Source organism: Mustela nigripes, chromosome 9, assembly GCF_022355385.1.
Source record: "Mustela nigripes isolate SB6536 chromosome 9, MUSNIG.SB6536, whole genome shotgun sequence".
Taxonomy (NCBI): domain Eukaryota; kingdom Metazoa; phylum Chordata; class Mammalia; order Carnivora; family Mustelidae; genus Mustela; species Mustela nigripes.
In genome coordinates this window covers 37,520,874-37,540,756 of record NC_081565.1, presented here as the reverse complement: position 1 = coordinate 37,540,756, position 19,883 = coordinate 37,520,874, and the positions used below count along the sequence as shown (strand labels likewise).

The following is a 19,883-nucleotide window of genomic DNA, read 5'->3' as shown; positions in this document are numbered from 1 at the left end:
GTAGGCAGAGAGGCAGGCAGAGAGAGAGGGGGAAGCAGGCTCCCTGCTGAGCAGAGAGCCCGATGCGGGACTCGATCCCAGGACCCTGAGATCACCACCTGAGCCGAAGGCAGCAGCTTAACCCACTGAGCCACCCAGGCGCCCCAGTTTTTTCATTATTTTAACTGTACCTGTATGTTATATATGCATATTTATAGGATATATTTCACAATTTAGAGACCAAGTCAATCTCCTCAGACCTCAGCTTCCTTGGATGTAAGATGGGCATGACGATGTGAGGACCAGGAGGGTGGGGAGTGGTAACAGCGAACACTGCCCACATGCCAGGCAGGATTCGTTTTCTCATCCCAGCGGCCTTGTGAGGTGGGAGCTGTTATTACCCTGTCTTACCTAAAGTCATCCAGCTAGTGAGCGGTAGAGCCAGCATTCGCATCCAGCCTGGCCGCCCTCTGTGTGCTCTCAGGGGCCACAGTATAGGCCCTGTGGCACCCAGGGGAGCTGGGTTATTCCTCTTTCCCACTTCAGGGTCAGCAAAGAGGTAGTGCCTAGCCATGGTCAGGCTGCACAGCTCTCAAGGGCCACAGCCTCCCCCCACTGGGGGCATCAGCACCCCAACCTGCCCAATATGGCTGCTCCCATCTCTTTCTGGGCTGCAGGACCCCATCTGAGGGAGACAGACACGGAATGCTGTCTGTGAGTTCCTGTCCTTTGGAAGGCCTGAGTGGGAGTGGGAGGGCAGGGAAAGACAGGGAGTCAGGGTCCCACCCAAAGCCAGGACCACCAGGCTGAGGACCAAACCTTCATCTGCAAAGTCCTGGAGGAGCCTGGTCTGGGGCTGGGAGTTGCTCTTGCCCTACGCTGTCCCCCGTTCAACCACAGCCTCAGTTGGGGTGGGGGAAAGGGAAGCGAGGTCATGACATGACTGCAAAGTACTGGAAGAAGTCAGAGCTGTGGGGCTCCCCCCAGACCCTAATAAATCCAAGCCTCAATGCACAGAGAGGGAAACTGAGTCCCAGAGAGGAGAGGGATTCTGTCCAGGTCACACAGCCAGCCTGTGTTGGGCCAGCACCTAGGAGAATGAGCGCAGAGACAGGACCTTCATGACTCATATCCCAACCTGGCTCTCAGAGCTAAACAGCTGCGTCTCCTGGATCCAAACCAGGTCATGGTTACAAAAGTGTGTGTGTGTGTGTGTGTGTGTGTGTGTGAGTCAGACAGCAGAGCTAAGAGCCAGGGATCCACAGGGATGGTGAGACCCACCCCATCTCACCCCACCTCTGCCTACCTGCCTGCCTGCCTATCTGCCTCTCTATTCCAGAGACTTCCCTTACCTCTGCGCCAGGCCTTGGCCTTACCTCTACCCTGGGCCTGGCCTCGGTTCACCTTAACCTGCTTGTCTGACCTTATCTTCTTCCACTCTTCCCTTTCCCCATTCCGGCAGTGGTCCTCCACACTCCCACCTGAGGGCCTTTCAGTGGCTGTTCCCTCAGCCTGGCATGCTCCCTCTCCAGGTGTCCACATGGCTCACTCCCTCCCCCCTTTCAGGTCTTTATGCAGACTCACCTTCTCCGTGAGGTCTTTGGGCTTTACAGCCCCACATGCTTCCTGTCCCTCTTTGCTACTTTTCCTCCTTAATATGTATCACTAACACACCGTGTGTCTTGCACAGAATGTTGGTTCTATGAGAACAAGAAATTTAGTTTCTTTTTTTGTGCCTAAATCCTCTGCACCAAAATGGGGTCTGGCATGTTATAGAATTTCAACCAACTTCTGCCAAGAGAATGAAAGGGATCTGTGCACAGAAACACTCTGTGACCACGGTCAGGGCTCATCAGAGCCTGACCATCAGGATCCAAATCTGCAGGGTATTTTGGATAATGGGCCGAGTGCAGGTCTGTGCAGAGCGGTAGCCAGCAGGCAGGTTCTGGACGGACCCACTGACTGTCCTACCTCCAAGGCCACCTCCCTGGGACATGAGGGTGGCAGAAGGCTGAAGTGGTCAGCAAGGGGGATAGAAGAGGAGGAGCCAGCGCCCTTGGACCCACATACACCTCCCACCTGTGACTTAGGCCTTAGGGTCACTCTGCTCTGGAATGCCAGGAATGAGAAAGGCCACCCTTCTCATGTTCACCAGGCCACTGAGGCAGAGAGAGGGAGGCATCTGGCTGGGACTTACAGCTGTGGACTCCTCCCTGGTCACTCCCAGGCCTGATTCGCTGGCTCAGCTCCTCTCACTTTGAGATGTCAGACATACTCAAGCCTCTCCCCTTCATCGCTGGACCCCTTGTCATCAGCACCTTCCACACCTATCACTTCCAATAGCCTGTTCTCCAATAGCCTCTTCATCTTTTAAAACATAGGATACCTACAAATGAATATATGTCACAGTTATATGTTACAAAACACAATCATTTACAAACCTATAAATTGACCTCCGACTCCAGAACTAGAAAAGTAATAGTTTATACTACCCAAAGCTCTTCCCCATCTCATCTCCCATTTCTGTCTCCCTGGACAAACCATCCCCCCCCTTTTTTTTTAATATTTTGTTTTGTTTTTATTTTTTTTTTAAAGATTTATTTATTGATTGATTTGAGAGAGAGACAGTGAGAGAGAGCATGAGCGAGGAGAAGGTCAGAGGGAGAAGCAGACTCCCCGTGGAGCTGGGAGCCTGATGCGGGACTCGATCCCAGGACTCCGGGATCATGACCTGAGCCGAAGGCAGTTGTCCAACCAACTGAGCCACTCAGGCGTCCCTGTTTTGTTTTTATTTTTAAAGATTTTATTTAACTCAGTGAGGGGCTCAAACTCACAACTCCAAGACCAAGAGTCATACCTCCACAGAGTGAGCCAGCCAGGCACCCCTATCCCTTCTCTTTTTTTTTTTAAAGTAGTTTTATCTGGAGATACCCGGATGGCTTAGTTGGTTAAGCATCTGCCTTTGGCTCAAGTCATGACCCCAGGGTCCTGGGATTGAGCCCTATGTCAGGCTCCCTGCTCATCAGGGATCCTGCTTCTCCCTCTGCCCCTCCCCTATCTTGTGCTTGCTCTCCCTCACAAAAATAAAATCTTAAAAAATAAAGTGGTTTTATCGCACATGTATGCCCAAAGAATATATTGCTTTTGGCTTATATTTCAATGATATCCCTTGGTGTCATTCTGTATGTAGTCTACTACATTGCTGTTTATGCCTTCCACACTTTGTCCGTGTTGTTACAGGAAGCTGTCGTGCCTCCGTTTTCACCGATATATCATGTCCTGTTGTCCGTGACTATACAGCAAGGTAAGTATCTGCTCCCCTCCTGATGGACACTTGTCTTTGATTGCAGGGCCCAGTGATCACCCACCTTGCGTGCTCCTCAGTCAGGTGCGCACTCCACACCTCCCAGCCGCCTCCCAGCCATGCTCCCAGGACGGTTCACTGACCCTTCTTTCACTCTCCCATGGCCCCCGTGGTATCCACACAACCATGACTTCCTCAATCGCCATCTTCAACTCTCTTCTGATCTCCAGACCACATAAAAGGCATAATTGTTTATTGTGCACTTATTCTGAGCCAAGCACTGTTCTCAGCATAGTACACATTTTATTTCATTGAATAGTCACATATACCATTCACAAATGGTAGGTAATACGCGATCCCTTTTACAAATGAGAAAACAGAAGCCCAGAGAGGTGGAATAACTTGTTTAAGATACATACCTCTTACCCCCAAGTCCCACAGGCAACTCAAACTCAACATGCCCACGATGTAACTTATCTTCCTCTCCAAATCAGTTTGTCTCCCATGAACACTCAGGTGGCACATCTCCAGTGCCCCAGGCCCAAGCCAAAAACTGAAGTCAGCCTGATCCCCACCGCATCCTTGCCCACTCCTCCCAATCTGAGCCCAAGTCCTGTGGGCTTTACCTCCTCCGTATCTGGTGAATCCCCTTTCTCCCATCTGCTGCTCCTCCTGGATTATTGCCTCTCACCACACTCCCTCACAAGCTCGTCTCCCCTTTCCCAGCAGCTTGCACACTGCAGCTCAGGCGGGCTTGCTAAATCTCATCTCACCATGTCCCCAGCTCCCGAAGAAAGCCCAGCCTCCTCGCCTCCCTCTCCTCAAACTGCAAAGTGCACCAACCCCAGAAAGGACAACACTTGTCCTCCACTTGGCTCTGCCTCCTCCTCTGGGAAGCCATCCCTTGCCCCCGCCCCACAGCTGGATGGTGAGCCCCCTCTGAGCCCCACAGCCCCCTCTCTGCCACTTAGCTCCTTCCTCATGATTACCCATCCTCATCAGACTGTGATCCTCAAAGGCAGAGGCTCAGCCTCATCCACTTCAACATCTCCAGTGCCCAGGCAGGGCCTGCACACAGGAGGTTCTTAGGAATTGTTGAAAGGCTAAATGGACAATGACAGGAACCATGGGTGATGCTTTCTGAGTCCCAGAAAGCAGGGTAATTCCTGTTTGATCCCAGAGTGGGTGGGGATGCTGGCTGCCACCTCCCCCCCAAGCCTCTGTGCCTGTCCCCTGAACCCCATGAAGCCATTTCCTGTCCTGCATCTTTTGGAAGAACTTCCTTCTCTGCATCTTCCTTCTGACTCCGGAAAGACTTAGTGTGGGAGAGCTCTGGCACTGGTAGCAAAAAGAAGAAACAAACCCTTCACCTACTTTCAGTCTACATTAGACCTTTTCAAGGTGGGCGGTGGTTTTTCCTCCAAAGGTAAGAACACTGATTCTTGGAAGAGAAAGATGGAAAAATCTTACTCTCTTTTGTATAAAGCACATATATGTATATATACAATACTTAAACACATATAGTATATCTGTGGTATTAAAATGCCATGTGATTAAGAAAGAAAATGTCTAAAAGGCTTCTGAGGGGAGCAATAATGAAAAAAAAAAAAAAGGGTTGAGAAACTCTAATCTACATGCTTGGGCCTCGCTTTGTCTGGTCTAGGACTAGCCAGAACTGAGGGAGACTAGAGTCCTATCCCAGGGAAGCTCAAAGTATCCCCAGAGCTTACCTCCAGCTAGCTGTTGTCCTTTCCCCAAAACCATCCCTCCCCTACCCTATGCCTCGAAGTCCACCATTCTGTGTCTGGCATCCTTTAATCTCCTGTTCCTACTGAGGCCATAGGTCAGGTCTTCCCCCATTCCACCCCAGTTCCCAAAGCTGGGAGGAGTTAGAGACCCCTCAGCTCTGTGCTCCAGCCTTGGGCTACTGCATAACCCTGGAGTTCCTGGAAGAATCCAGTAGGGAAGCCCAACCACAGGAGGCACCCAGGAAGTGGGGGTGCCGCTGTGTTGGACAAGGCTTTCTTTATTGGAGTGGGGGGATAGGGTCACAAATAATCTTTCTTAGAATTGCTCCAGGAGGATGGGGTCACTTAAGGGGGCAACAGTTCGGACTGTGGGAGACACAGAGACAGGGGTGAGGGGAGAGGTCGTGGCTGGGTTTGGCATGGTCTTGGGCAACACAGGTATTCTGCGGTCTTCAGACATCATGGAGTCCTCCAATATGTGGGGCCTCCGTGTGATGGTGGAGCCAATGAAGACCAAGTAGATGATTCCACCTAAGTAGGCACCTAGGAACGGTGCCACCACCGGCACCCACCACCAGTCCCGGGCCCTGCAGGCAAGAGGCAGAGGCCTGCTGAAGGCACTGATCCCCAGCATAGTGCCCATGTCCACTCAGGCTGAGACAGAGAGTAGGGCCTGAGAGTCGAGGAGTGACCCCCGTTCTAGCCTTAGAGTTGCCCCTGAGCCTGTCCTGGGGCAGGACTGACATTCAGTCTAAGAGCAGGATCTGCGTTGGTGCTCATCTGGAGGAAATGGGGTCCCACACCTGTCTCCCCAGGCCACCCAGGAGCTGGACAGGACTCTCCCGAGCTGCTCCTCACATCACCCCAACCCCCCTGCATGCAGGGTGCCCACAAGAAACCGTGCAGGAGTGGACTAGGCAGGGAAGTACCTGAAGACCTGTATACCCCAGCCAGCAATGTAAGTGAAGAAGCGGGGGGGCAGGTCCCGGGATGGGTTCATGGCATATCCTGTATTCATGCCCAGGGATATGCCAATGACAACAACGAGGATGCCGATCACCAGGGCCTGCGTCCCTTGCAGTGCTGGGTTGTTCTCCTTGTCCGTGATGGCGAAGAGACATAGCTGGAGCAAACCTGTCACCAGCACCTGGGGAGCAGACACCGTGGGAGCCCCCCCGGGCCCTTAGCCAAACCACAGAGCTTCAGCAGTGCCCCCAGCCCCAACCCACAAGCAGAGAGCACAACCAGAGTTCTTGTCCTTTCTCCTGTGAGGGCTGCCTGCTAGGTGTGGGGTGGGGGGCTGGAGGAGGGGAATCCACGCGGGGCCACTGACCTCATCCAGGAAGCCCCTCCACAGCGTTGAGTGGTCAGGAAGGTAGGTGGCAAAAATGCTAGCGGTGGCTTTGGGGCCAGTCACTGTCAGACGTCCGCCCGAAAATTCGATAATGGCTGCTGTGGAGACACAGACTGAGTGTCAACCTGCCACCAGCTAAACCCCACTGGAGTCCCAGGATTAAGGCTGTAGGATCCAGGGGTGGGGAGCTCCTCCAAGGCTTTCTCTCCCAGATGTTTTCACAGACGAGGACACTGGGGTTGGATCTGCCCATGTTTCAGAGGACGAGGCTGAGGCCAGAGATGAACAACCCAGGGCAGGACACTCACTGTAGAAGAGGCAGTAGATGGTGGCAGCAGCCAGGAAGGAACCCAGAAACTGACCCAGGATGTACACAGGAAACTTCTTCCATGACATGCGGCCTAGTGCACAGTTGGTGAAGGTCAAGGCTGCATTCATGTGGGCCCCTGCAGGGAGGGGCAGAAGTGTCAGAAGTGTGAGAACAGAGCACCTGGGTGGCTCAGTCGGTGAAGCGTCTGCTTTTGCTCAGGTCATGATCCTGGGGTCCTGGGATTGAGCCCTGCATCAGGCTCCCTGCTTAGCCTAATAATAATAATAATAACAGCTAGTGTTTATGGAGTGGATTCATTTAATCCTCACAAAGACCCCACGAGGCAAGGACTACCATCCCCATTTCACCATTAAGGAAAGTAAGAGACAGAAGTTAAATAACTTGCCTAAGTTGACCCAGCTAGTAAAAATGTGGGGCCTGGGCATGCTTATGAAGATTCTAGATTCTGGGCAGAGAGGGTCAGAAGAAAGGGGTTCAGGGTGTTCTCCCTCCCCCCAGGCCAGTGAGTATTGGGTTTGGGTGGACTTAAGAGAAGGGGCTGCCTGGAGGTAGGCAGGCAGAGCCTGCAGAGGACACCTGGCCTTGCTGATGAGATGGGGCCCCGGCATCACTCACCAGAGATGTTCCCTGCCATGTGCACTCCCATGGTGACTCCGAAGCCAAAACCCAAGTTGACACCGAGGAAGCTCCCAAGTTTACCTCCTAGAACCATATGGGCCACGGAGCCAAGGCCAAACACCTGCAAGGGAGGGCCTCTGAGGGGATCACCTGCACAGAAGCCCCAACCTCACAGGAGGACTCGGGCTCAGACTGGGTTCCTCAACCCTATGCCCCAGGCCACCATGTGTTGCTGCTGGAGACCCACTGTCATGCCCTCTTCCTCCAGAAATTTTCCTCCCTGACTTTCCTTGACGATGCTACCAGCGAGAGCTGAGTGGGGCTGTACAAGGAGCTGGGAGGAAAAATGGCAGTGTGAGGGGCTCTTAAGGACACATCCAGGCCCCTAGACCCCAAGCCCACCTGATGTTCACGGTAGGGGTAGGGCTTCAAGGAGGGCATGGCCGGTGTGGATAGAACCCCTCAGAGTATCTTATGCTTCAACCTAACCTGCAGGAAGTTTCTTCAAGGGATCTTCAAACTTCTGGCCTGGACTGTGCCAGAACCCTAGCCCCTACACACATAGTGGCCCCGGGAGCCAGGGGCCTCCTTTGCCTTCAGCAACATTTCCAATGCCCTTGGGTGTCATTTCTGAACTTCTTGCCCTTGCCCATCGTTAACTGTTGGATCGCCTCAGAAAATAAACCCCACTGATCCCCTTCACAGGGAGATTAGAGGCCTGAAGCTAAGCCCTCACTTAACCTCCTGCAGCTCCTACTGGAATCTGCCTTCCCCTTTAGCTCTGGTCCTGTGCCCAGCTTCTCTATCCCTCTCCAGTCACTTCCCTCTTTCCTGTATCTTCCACCCTCCCCTTGACAGCTCCCAGAGGCTCGGGTCTCTTCCTTCCTGCCATGGACCCCTGGACACCCCCTCCCTGTGTGATCTAGGGTCTAGGAAAGACACACTGGCTGGCTCCTTGATCCCTTCCTTAAAGCTCTCCCTCTTCAATCTGGCTCCGGCTTCCACATGTCACAGACACCAAAAGTCTCCCCAAGGGCTCCAGTCTCCTGGACATTGTCTTACTTGATTTTGCTAACTCTGACCTTCTTAACCACTCTGGGCTTCTGGAAAGTCCCTCTTTGGCCTCCATGACATCTCTGTCTCCTCCGGTTTTCTCTTACCTCGGCAGCCTCCCTCTCTGCAGTTCCTTCCCACATTCTTCTTCCTTCATCTGGATGACTCCAGAGCTCCATCCTTGACCCCTTTCCTGTCTCTCTCGTCACTCTTCCTGGGCCTTCTTACCACGTCTATGGCTTCAGATATGCCTGATGCACTAAAATGCCCAAAACCTCCACCTAGGAGCTAAATCCCTATCTTCAAATACCTGCTGGGACCCTGGGTTTTTCAAAGGCGTCTATGGGTTTTTCAAAGGTTCTATGTTGAAAGCTCACCATCTCCCAGAAAATGTGATCCTCATCCTATGTTCCCCATCCCAGTCGGCCAAGCCAGAAACTCAGAAGTCACAGGTGAGAGCTTCCTCCCCCTCATCCCCCACACCAGTCAGCTCTGCCTTCATTCTATCCAGATCTCACCCAGCCTCCTCCTTTTAGCCAGAGTGACCTTTCTAGCAGAAAAATTTGATCGTGTCTGCCCTTGTTCAAACATTTACTGGCTCCCCTCCATTTCTAGGATAAAGTCCAAACTCAGTAGGGCACCATTTAAGACCCTGTATAATCTTATCCCTTCTGCCTCTCAGTTTCCGATCTGCTCCAGTGTTCTCTATGTTCAGCAACAGTATTACTACTAAACCATAATCACCACTTCTTGATCACTTACTGTGTGTGAGGCACTTGTAAGCAAGTTGTATCTATCACCTCCTTTAACCCTCACACCACACCAGCTTGTGGGTTACGTGCTCTTCTTCTCCCCATTTGACAGATTGTTAACCAAGTCCTAGAGAAGCTGAGCGGCTTGTCCAAAGCACACAACCCGCACGGGGTGAGCCAGGATTCGAATCTAGGCAGTCGGCTGCGCCAAACAGCCTCACACCAAACCACCACACTGCTCCCTGCGTGCCTTGTTTTTGAATGATTCTGTGGTTTTGCATGTGCTGTTCCCTCTGTCTGGAGTTCCAGATGCCAGATTCTGAAAACTCGTTACTCTAAAGCCACACCTGGAAAGCACCTCCTTTGAAAATTCCCTGTGCTTTCGATACGCTGTCTCTGAGGGACCTATAGATATCAAGGCTGCTGGAAATGGAAGTCTAGATTCATCCTCCAATATGATGGCCACTAGCTACACGCAGCTTGTAAGTACTTGAAATGTGGCCAGTCCAAATTGAGACCCACGCTAAGTGTAAATAAAGTACATGCCAGATTTCAAAGACTTAGTAGGAGAAAGAGAATGTAGAATATCTTATTAATAATTTTATATTGATTACATGTTGAACTGGTAATAATATTTTGGCTATATGGATTAAATGCAATAATTTTTTGAATTAATTTCACCAGTTGCTTTTTACCTCTTTAATGTGGGGACTAGAAAAATTTTAATTACAATTCAAATTTAATTACATTTCGAAAAAGAAAGCCTAGAGAATTGTGGACATGGGAGCTCTAGCTGAGCCTTCAGGGAGGATGAAGGTAAGAGGATGGTTGACTGTGGGCTGCCCCATGTAGGTTGGCGTCAGAAACCCCAGATGGAGCAGGTGTTGAAATGGAAGAGGAACAAAGGGAGAACGTGCCCTGGACATGAGAGAGCAGCAGAGCTTCCCAGGAGGGTGTGGTCCCCAAGGCCACATGCAGCCTCCAGGTCAAGTGCATGAAGGCCTGAAAAGCATCCCTCTGGATGTGACAATCCGGCAGTCCTTCGTAATGTGCTCAGCACGGCATCATCAGGCCATGGGAACAGAAACCCGGTCCCAGAAATTGAGAGGTAAGTAGGTGGTGAAGAAGAGCTGAAGGTACCAGTGCAGTCATCTCTTTGAGAACCTGCCTGAGGAGGGAGGGAGGGAGAGCATGATCATTGAAGGGACTCACAGGGGAAGGGAGGAATGTTTGGTGTTGTGCCGGTTTAAGTAGAGAGACTTCAGTGTGGCAAGGCTGGGAGAAGGAGAGGCTCTGCCTCAGGATGAAACAAAGTACCTGAGTGGACTGGAGGCTGGGACTCGTACCGGAGTGGGGGGTCCTCCATGAAGGAGGAACCCCGCCCTCGCCAAGGAGGGGATATGTGGATGTGCAGGTAAGTGGAGCCTGGTGCTGCAGGGACAGGTGGGTGAGGAGCCAGACGCAGGAAGCCTGCCTGATGGTCTTCTCTGTCAAGCTAGCAATCCAGCCATTTGCTGATTTTAAAAAGGCAGGGGAGCAGAGTACAGAGCAGCTCTGGGAAAACCCGAGAATAAGAGGAATTGCCTGCATAGGGTAGGGGAGAGAGAGTTGAGCAGGGCCACGTAGGTCCCCCAAGGGCTCTAGGACAGGTGCAGGGGAGCCCAGACGCAGGAAAACTTAGGCCAAGGGTAGGATGAGGCAGGAGAGGACAGGAACAGATGGGGCAGGGCGTAGGGTGTGAGGCCAGGACAGGCTGACAGGAGGTGCAGAGGCTGGAGCACACATGGAGGGTCTGAAGACCGAGGGTCCACACTTCCAAGCAGGAGGGCAAAACCATTTGCTAAAAATAATGAATGAGTCACTAAACCCCACATGATCTCCTGTGTCAAGGTTGCCAACTGGCAGCCCATGGGCCAGTCTATCCAGAACAAAGGTTTTGTTTGGGTACCTTGGTTTTGACCACCAAAGAGAGAGTTTCAGGCTCTCTTGAAAAATCAGAAGCCCAGGCAACGCTAGCCTGCGTCCTGCCCTGTGTGGTGACAGTCTGCTGGGCTAGTGGCAGAGATGCCTTTGCGCAGGCCGGCACTCCACCGCTTGCCACAGTCCCCACCACTCTGACTTCACTGTCTGGTCCCCATGGCGTGTACATTGGCAACTCCTCCCTCTCAGGTTCCTGTCGACAACTGCTTTTCCAGGGCCCTAATGGCCCAGCTCCTCCTCTCCGTGGTGGGTGGATGTGGCCCAGCCCATTCCAGTCCCCATCGCCACAAGGCCGGTCCTGAGCACAGCACTCTGGGAGGCTCCGGAAGAACAGTCCACTTCCCTCATCCTGGCTGCAGTAAATGCGGCCCAAGGTCACACCAGTTTTTCTGGCAAAACCTTTGCCCTGATGACTCATTGAGCTTCCTATAATCAAAAAAGCCCCCACTTCTCGGCATAGGCCCAACAACTGCGAACAACAACGCAATGTCCTATATGAGCTTAAACCTCAGAGTTCTTTTGTGTTATTCCCCTTCCATCCTCACAGCAGATCTGCCTGGCAAATGTTTCTGCTCCTGTTCTACAGATGGGGAAATTGAGGCCCAGAGACTACCAAAAGCCTGAAAGTAAGGGCCTTACCTCCGCTGGGGGAGAATAAACAAGCCAGAGTGTTGTAAATCCTGCCACAGTTAAGCTAAGGGATAGAGAGTATAGAAACTAAGGGTCAAGGCTGTGATATTAGGTTGGACTGGATTTGATCTTAACTTAAAATGTGACGTTGGACAAATAACTTAGTCTCACGGAGGCTCAGTTTCCCCACCTGTGAAATGGGGATAATGAAAGAACCTCCCTCGTAGGAAGAGCACAACGCTTTGCTGTGCGGATTTGAGAAGATACTACATGTAAGGGGCTGGGCATCATCGCGCCTGGCATACAGCTCAATAATAATCTCAAAAAAAGGAAGAGAAACAGGGACATGGGAAGGCATCAGTGCATGGAAGTGGTGCCGGCTTCCCCTAAGAGCTCTCTGAGGAGGTGCCCTCTCACCTCCATGGTTCCAAGGTTTAACAGCCCTCACGAGGCTGGAATGTCTTGTCATAAATGAATGACTTTGCCCTGTATTAAGGCTGGACACCATCCAGTTACTGTCCTCACTGCTCAGGAGTCAAAACAGGAAGGCAAGTCATGGGGAAAGGGAAAAGCACAGGAGGCAGGGAGGGGAGGGCAGTTGAGAGCACGTGTCACGACAGAGACCAGCACATATGTCCTGCATGTGTACTGGGTGTCTGCCAGCTTGATGTTAGTGTCACGTTTACTGACGAGGAAGCTGAAGTTTTAAAGAGTCAAGACACTTGCAAAAGATCACACATTGAGAAGACAGCAGGACTCAAACAGCTCCACAGCCCATGAAGGTCTGATTCAACAATATGCTTAATAACTGACAGGACAGGGACGCCTGGATGGCTTAGATAGTTGAGCATCTGACTCTTGCTTTCAGCTCAGATCATGATCTCAGGGTCATGGTGTCGAGCCCCGCATCAGGCTCCAGCTCAGGGGTGGAGTCTGCTTGAGAGATTCTCTCTCCCTCCCCCTCTGCCCCTGCACCCTGCTCATGCGCTCTCTCTCTCTCTCTCTCAAATAGACAGAGAAATACATAAGATCTTTACAAAATAAAAAATAAAAAACGAGAAGACAGACTCAGCCGCGGAGAGACCAGCTCAGGTCCAGCTGGTGACTCAGTGGCAGAATCAGGATTCTTACGTCCAGTGTCTCCTACACTGTGGCTCGATGCACTCTCACACACATACTACCGGTAATACTTCCTCCTGTGCACACACATAACCACATGCACTCAGGCGCTCTCGTACTCTCTCACCCCCACTTCCATGTTGGCTTTCCTTCCCAGAGCTGCCCCTTCTTTTCATGGACTTGGGGCCTCCATGAGATTCAGACAGGGATGGCTACAGCTTCAGGGCAGAGGCGGACTGCTGTAGGTGGCGAGAGGGGGGGTTTCTAAGAAACCTCGCATCCCACCTGCAGTCTGGTTTCTGCCCCATCAGCCAGTAAAAGAGCCCTTGTCGAGGTCCCTGGTGACCTCCATGTTGCTAATCCCTATAGTCCCTTGCCAGCAGCCACTTTCTCTGGCCTGTCTGCAGCCCCCCACTGCTGACCACGCCCTCCCTGTGGACCCTCCTTTCTATAGCAACACCCCCTTCTCCTCCCACTTTTCTGGCCACTCCTCTTTAAGGTTCTGTCCTCAACTTATTTTTCTCTTTCTGTGAACTCTCACCGGACACTTTTATAACCACCATCCATATTCTGATGAGCTCTAACGCCTTACTTGCAGTCCAGGTCCCTCTCTTGAGCTCCCAGACCTCTATATCCAAGCTCCCAGACACCTGGCACCTCACCTGAGCACACCCAAACTGACCTTGCTTCTCACCCTGAAGTGGGCCCTGGGCTCCAGAGTGGCCTCCTCAGCACTTACCCTCATCTGCTGCTTGCAAAGTCTTGGTTCCTCCACAGCTCCCTCAACTGTGTGCTTTCTCCTCCATCCCTGGACCAGTCATCACCCTCTCTCTATCCTAGGTCAACAGCCTCCTAACTGCTTTTCCTCCCATCAGTTCTGCCAGCTCTGCTAAGGCTCACTGCATCCCAGACACCTTCTAAAATCCAAATGTGAACACATCACTCCCCAGCTTGAAAACCTTCCACACCTCTTCATGGCTCTCAGGATTCTCAAAGCATGGTGCTCAATGACACTTCTCTCTAATCTCTATACTCTTAGTTTCCCTTCTCTCCAGTTCCAACCATGCCCCCTGACACCTGCACCCCAGCCCATGGTTTTGTTCTTTCCCCACATACTATGATCTCTTTCTTTCCCAAAAAGACAGCCAGGAAAAGAGAGCTCTCTCTTTACTTTCTCATGCTTCTCCTTGAGGAGCCCAGCTTCCAAGGCTGGAGAAGGGATAATGTGACCCAGGGGTCAGCGGTGGGGAGGGGGTCATGGATTGCTTTCACCGAGCCCCACCCTCCTGAGGTCCTGAGGTTCCTTTCCCTCCCTCAGAACCCACCCAGCCCATGCCACCTACCCACTCACCATCATGACATACGTGCTCATGAACTCGGCCAGGAACTCTCGCACCATCTCCTTCTGCATGATTGCTTGCATCCTTGTGATTACCGTGGGCGATGAGACCATCTTGGAGCTGCAGGTGGACATGGAGCAGCAGCCCAAGCCCATGGGCAGGAAAGAGACTCGAGTGTACTTGCTGCCATCGGCCCTTTAGGTCATGGCTGAGTTAATGGGTAACCCAGAGGTTACCCACACACACCTCCTCTTGCCCAGGGCAGCTGGTAGAGCTGGGATGAGAGACGACTGAGAGGCACAGGAGTGTGGAGAGGGACTGGTGCTAGATGGCCAGGCTAGGTCCCTTCTTTCTGGAGGGGACTGGACCAGTGGGAAGGGTGCACTAAAGAGGTCATTCTGCAGAGAAGGTAATGGGGAGCCGAAAAGTGCCATCTGCGGTGCCAGTGAGTCCCAGAGGAGAAGCAGATCGGAGAGGACAGGCAGAAGAGAGGGCTCAGCTGCCCGTCAGTCTGTCTGCCTGCCTGTCTGCAGGAGCCAAAGCTTTGAGAACACAGGCCAGGCATCAGGCAGGACTTGTTAATAGCAAGGCACTTGGCAGACACAGGGTGTGGCAGAGTCCGCTCAGGGCTCCTTAAACACTGAGGCCTGAAACTTGCATCAGGTTCTGCCAGAGGGGAAAGTATCTGCGAAGTACAGCAGGCTCGGCAACCAGGTTGACACAAACAGACTTCTGTGCGCGAATGAAGGAATGAACAAATGAGAGAGGGAGGGAGGCAAGGAGGGACTGGGTCTTCCCCTCTGTTGTATGCTCACCTGCCCAGCACAGGGCCAAATACAGAGCAGGTGTGCAATAGATATTGTCCACTGAATAAAAACTGGGGAATTTATCTGTTGTACTCTCCACTAGATCCCCAGAATCTCCTACAGGGCCTGGCACATGGTATATGCTTGACAAATATTTGTTTAATAAATGCATGGTTGGATGAAGAGCTAGACCAAAAAATGAGTTACAGGTCGCATCATCTGTTGGGGGTGGGGTAGAGAGTTCTGGTTTGGGGAAGGAGATGAGGTCTGGAGGCTAAAGAGGAGGAGGAGGGGCTACAGAGCCCTCTAAGTGTGGCCTTAGTGCTTGTCAGACTGGTGACCCGGCTCCTAATGAATGCCTGAAGCTGACCCCAGCCCCTCTACTGCCTCCTCCTCCTGGGATAACAACATCACCCCCACCGCACCCCAGGCTTCCCGAGATTTCTCCAGCCCTACAGCAGCACAGAATTAGTAAAGGGAGTAAGAATCGTAAATCAGGCATGAATAAAACACCTTCCATTTTCCTGGCTGAGACCCTGTGTTTAATCTCACCCACCCGGGTCCTTGCTCTGTCCTTATCCCAGGAAAACAAACCAAGGGCTGAGCATATGGAGGGGTATATAGAGTCAAGGGACAATTTACCAATGTCCATCCAACTCCAGCTCCCACGCAGCATCTTGGTGGGGCACGGGAGGGGGGGTCTCTTTGCCCCTGTTACCAGCTTCTCAGCTCTGAAGAAGGGCCTGTGAGTAGCTTGAGGCAGGTAAGTACCGAAGATGGTCCTGGGAAAGTACCACGGAAGTAGTGGAGAGGTGTACGGAGCAGGAAGCCAAGGACACCAAGAGAACTTTCTAACCGCCGCCCCTTCCTCCTCACCACACAGCAGGTGAGACACAGTAAGCAACAAATCAACCAGCCACTCACCCAGAGACTGATCAAATGCCTACTACAATCAAGCACCATCATAGAAAACATTGTCAGGACCCCTGCTCTCAGGAAGAAAAACTCTCAAGAAGAAAAACAATGAAGTAATTACTATAAAGCATGAGGAGTGTTGCCACAGGCGAAAGGCAGGTGTCACTGGATTGCAGGGAGAAAACAAACGACCTCGAGGAGGGGCGTGGGAGGGTCACCCAGGGAAGAGGAAAGGGCTGAGAGTGGAAGGCTGGCCCCATGAAGGAGCATCCTGGGAGTCAGGGGAAATTGGGCCTTGGAATGGCATGGCAGAGGCTTGCTGCTAAGACAGCAGGTAGACGGACTCCCCGAGGATGGGCTGGCAAGAGAGAGAGAGAGAAAGTAGCATGAGGTGGGCAGAGAGGGCATAAGGCCAGACGGCAGAAAGCCTCAGGGCCAGAAGCCAGTCAAAATGACACACTTCGTGTTTGGCTGAAGAGGGAAATGGAGAGGGAAGAGCCAGTGATGTCCTCAGGACGTGTAGAATGATCATCAGCAGAATGACAAGCGAGCAGAGGAGATAAGCTGCAGGCTTAGGCAGGGCATGAGGAGTCCCTCCGGCTGTGTGGAGTTTGAAGAGCCTCCTGGACATCTAGGTGGAGATGGCCGGTAATGTGGAGGCAGCTGGTAGTGTCTTATTTACAGACACACGTCCGGAGATCACAGGTGGTCATTTGATCCTTGGGCAGAGATGAGATAGCTCAAGGAAAGGGTGCAGAATGAGAAGAACCGGCCTACAAGCCACGAAGCTAATGGCCAACCTGATCATTATCTAAGTACCTGCCTATGAAGGAGCTAAATAGCTAATAACTCACCAACCAACCCTTCAACTAACTACTTATCTAGCAGCTTGGCCAGCTAACGGAGTCTCCTATTCCCCAGCTCATTTAATGACCTAATTAACCAACCACCTGTAAGCCAGCCGGGCCCCAGCGGTCCGTGTACAAACCGAGTCTCCACCCTTGGCTCATTCATCTAGTAGGCCTGATGGTTAACGGCAGTGCCATCAGAGCCGAGAGACCAGGGGTGGGAGGTGAGGCCTGCAGAGACTTCTGAAGAGTGTGGGCAGGTGGTGGCCTAACGTGCCTGTGCGGGAGGAGGGTCGAGGGGGAAAGAATGGTGGGAGTGAGCACAGTCTAGACATTTTAGGAGATGCGACCTGATATAAGGCATGGGGAGACAGAAGTGTCAAGGGCAGGGTCTTGACTTCTGGCGTGAGCAGTGGAGGAAGGGATCCTGGGCTGAGCTGAGGTCACAGGAAGAGGAGTGGGCTTGGGGTATGGAGGCTGTTTTCAAAGGGATGCCAGTGGAGCTTTGGAAACAGTGTCTAAGGCCCCAGAGAGAGTCCAACACAAAGGGGAGCCATTCATTCTGTCTGTCCAGGAGTGCAGAGACAAAACTCTCTGCTCACACAGAGCTGGCAGGCAGCGATGAAATGTAATAAGTACATTAGCATACTCTGGGGGTAGTGCCTGGGTGGCTCAGGCGGTTAAGCAGCTGCCTATGGCTCAGGTGGTGAATCCCACATTCAGTGTCAGTGTCGGTGCTCTGCTGAGAGCCCGCCTCTCCCTCTCCCTCTGCCCCTCCCTCCAGCCCACTTGTGCTCTCTGTCCCTCTCTCCTAAATACATTTTTAAAAAATATTAGAAAGAAAGGAAGGAAGGAGGTAGGATGGCCTATGGAGAAAAATAGAGCAAGGAAATGGGGTGGGGTATGATTTTAAGTAGAGCAGTTGGGGAAAGCCTCATCGAGAAGGTGACAGAGAGGAGGAGGTGAGGGAAGAGCACTGCAGGCAGAGGGGAAGTCACTGAAGGATTCTGAGCATATCTGAGGGAAAGGAAAGAAGCCAGTGTGACTGGAGTGGGAGACAGCAGGGACAGCGTGGGGGAAGGTCAGAGAGGAAACCAGGACTAGAAGGGCAGGCCCTGGGCCGTTGCAAGGACCTTGGCTTTTATTGTACCCCAAAGAGACTTGAGCCCGTGAGGGTGAGAAGCGGTGAGCTCAGTTCTGTTGAGCACCACCTACATAACGGCAGCCGGAACCCACTCACCAACTCCTTGGCCCTCACCCAGTTCTTTCTCAGCCTTCTGTCACCCCAGGGCCCAGCCTAGGACCCAGGAAGGAGAGGCCCTTCTTCTAAGCCTCCTGACCCAGAGGGGGAATGGGAAGGAGGGGGGTTAGGGAGGGTCAGCTGCCATGAGGGAGAGGCAGAGAGTAGGGGTGTGCAGGTGGGTGGGGGGTGAGAGGCAGGAAGAGGAAAACCAGTGAGTAGGGTACTTACCGCCTCTTCTTATCTCTGTGAGCCATGTTCCGTCTTTGAGATTTTTAGATGCTGCAGACCCAAAGAGAGGTCATTAGGGCTAGGGGACACAGCATTTGGCCCCACATTCTCACCAGACCTCAGCCGCCCAGGAGGGAAGACACAGGGACAGGTCCTGCCAGTTCCAATCCCTCAACCAGCCAAGCTGGCAAGGAGGGGTGTGGCTGTGCCTCAGCCAATGGGGAAAGGCCCTGGAGTCCCACCCCCTCACCCTCGCCTGCCTCGGGACCCCTGGACCAGGCCCTTCACAGGTCCTCCTGATCTCCCCAGGTTGCCAGCTTGGACAGTGGAGAGGCCCGCAGCCTCCCGTCAGTGGTACCACCCTCACATATCTGGGTATTACTGCCTTGAGTCTAACCTCAAGCCCTCTTGCTGCTGACTTAAATTCTGATTTTCCAGGGCCTTTTCCTCGAGTACACACACACACTCACAAGTGAAGTCTTGAGAATTCATTTAGTCCATGGTGCCACCTCAGAACAAAGTCCACCCTCTTACCTTTCCTGAATATTCCCCAGCGTATTCCCATTGTCCACACAAATGACCACACAGAGGTAACCCTTGAGTTTCCCCATTCTGTAAGTCCCCTGGTTCTCTAGCCGGATTCCCTGTAGCTGTAGCACAAAGGTCACATCCCTAGTCCTGACTGCAGGACCCTGCAACCCCCAGCCCCAGCTCTTCAGGAGGGAACTCCCAGGGGAGAAACCACTCCAGCTAAGCCAGCAATTGAACCATCTCTCTGATCTGCATGCCTTCGGCTTTGGTCCAGGATCTGGTCTGCCTGCTCTCCTCCTTCCTTGGCCAGCGGTCTCCTGACACCCCAGCCCTACACAGCCTCCCGGCCTCTGCGGCACTGCTGTTCCCCCCAGTAGTCAAATTCCAGGTAAGGAAACTAGAGCCCAGAGAGAGCGTGGGACATGCCTATGTCACACAGCAACTCAGGACTAAACCAGAACCAACATTTTGGCTTTTAACTCCCACCTGGAGTTCCTTCCCCAGCTAGTCCCATGGTCATCTCTCCCCCCAACAATAGGTCCCCCAGGACGTAGCACTGAGGCTTGAGCCAAAGGGGAGGCCCCCTGTTCCAGCTCTGCCTGGAACCCAACTCACTCTACTGAAAGGCCTTATGTTCCTCAGTATCCACCCTGGCAGCTTCTCAGTTACAGGAGGTCTTGGTCTTGTTCCTCCATGACTGGCCCGGGCTCTGGCTGCACCCCCGGCTGGGACTCCACTGTCCCTGTGTCCCCAGCCTAGAGCCCGCCTCTCGGCCCCCCCTTGGGGTGCCCCCACGTGCTGCTCTGCTCTGCTCCTCCAGGGGAGAGGTCAGTGGGGCAGGGGTTTGGCCCGTGCCACTTGGGCCAAGTCCAGACACACTGCCTAAAATAGCATCCCCTCTCCTGCCAGCGGCGCCACGGAGACCAGGTTCTGAGGCAGCCCTTGTGAGGTCAGAGGTAGAGCTCAGGATGGGTCCCAGAGGAAGGGCCTGTCCTCCAAGCCGGGTGTCCACCCCAAAGCCAGAGCAAGTCCTCCCGGGGCCCCAGGCCTGAGGGAGGGCACAGAGGCTCTGGAGCCCCTGGCTGTGGGAAAAGCTGTGCAGAA

General features: G+C 52.9%; 1 protein-coding gene across 6 annotated transcripts; it reads right to left on the bottom strand.

Moving 5' to 3' along the window:
- Positions 1 to 3,519: 3,519 nt before the first annotated feature.
- Positions 3,520 to 19,503, bottom strand: AQP7 (aquaporin 7). 6 transcript variants are annotated; one of them, XM_059411493.1, is made up of 8 exons: positions 19,395 to 19,503; positions 18,249 to 18,299; positions 14,220 to 14,328; positions 7,332 to 7,455; positions 6,694 to 6,831; positions 6,365 to 6,483; positions 5,961 to 6,178; positions 3,520 to 5,618 (listed from the first exon to the last, which is right to left on the bottom strand). In XM_059411493.1, the coding sequence occupies exons 2-8, from the start codon at positions 18,272 to 18,274 to the stop codon at positions 5,348 to 5,350; spliced, it is 1,005 nt and encodes a 334-aa protein (XP_059267476.1). In that variant the 5' UTR covers positions 18,275 to 18,299; positions 19,395 to 19,503; the 3' UTR covers positions 3,520 to 5,347. The 6 variants fall into 6 exon arrangements, with proteins under 6 accessions (XP_059267476.1, XP_059267479.1, XP_059267478.1 ...); XM_059411496.1 differs by lacking the exon at positions 19,395 to 19,503 and adding an exon at positions 15,657 to 15,796 and having other exon boundaries at positions 18,249 to 18,415; XM_059411495.1 differs by lacking the exon at positions 19,395 to 19,503 and having other exon boundaries at positions 6,365 to 6,480; positions 18,249 to 18,416.
- Between the last annotated feature and the right edge of the window lie 380 nt (positions 19,504 to 19,883).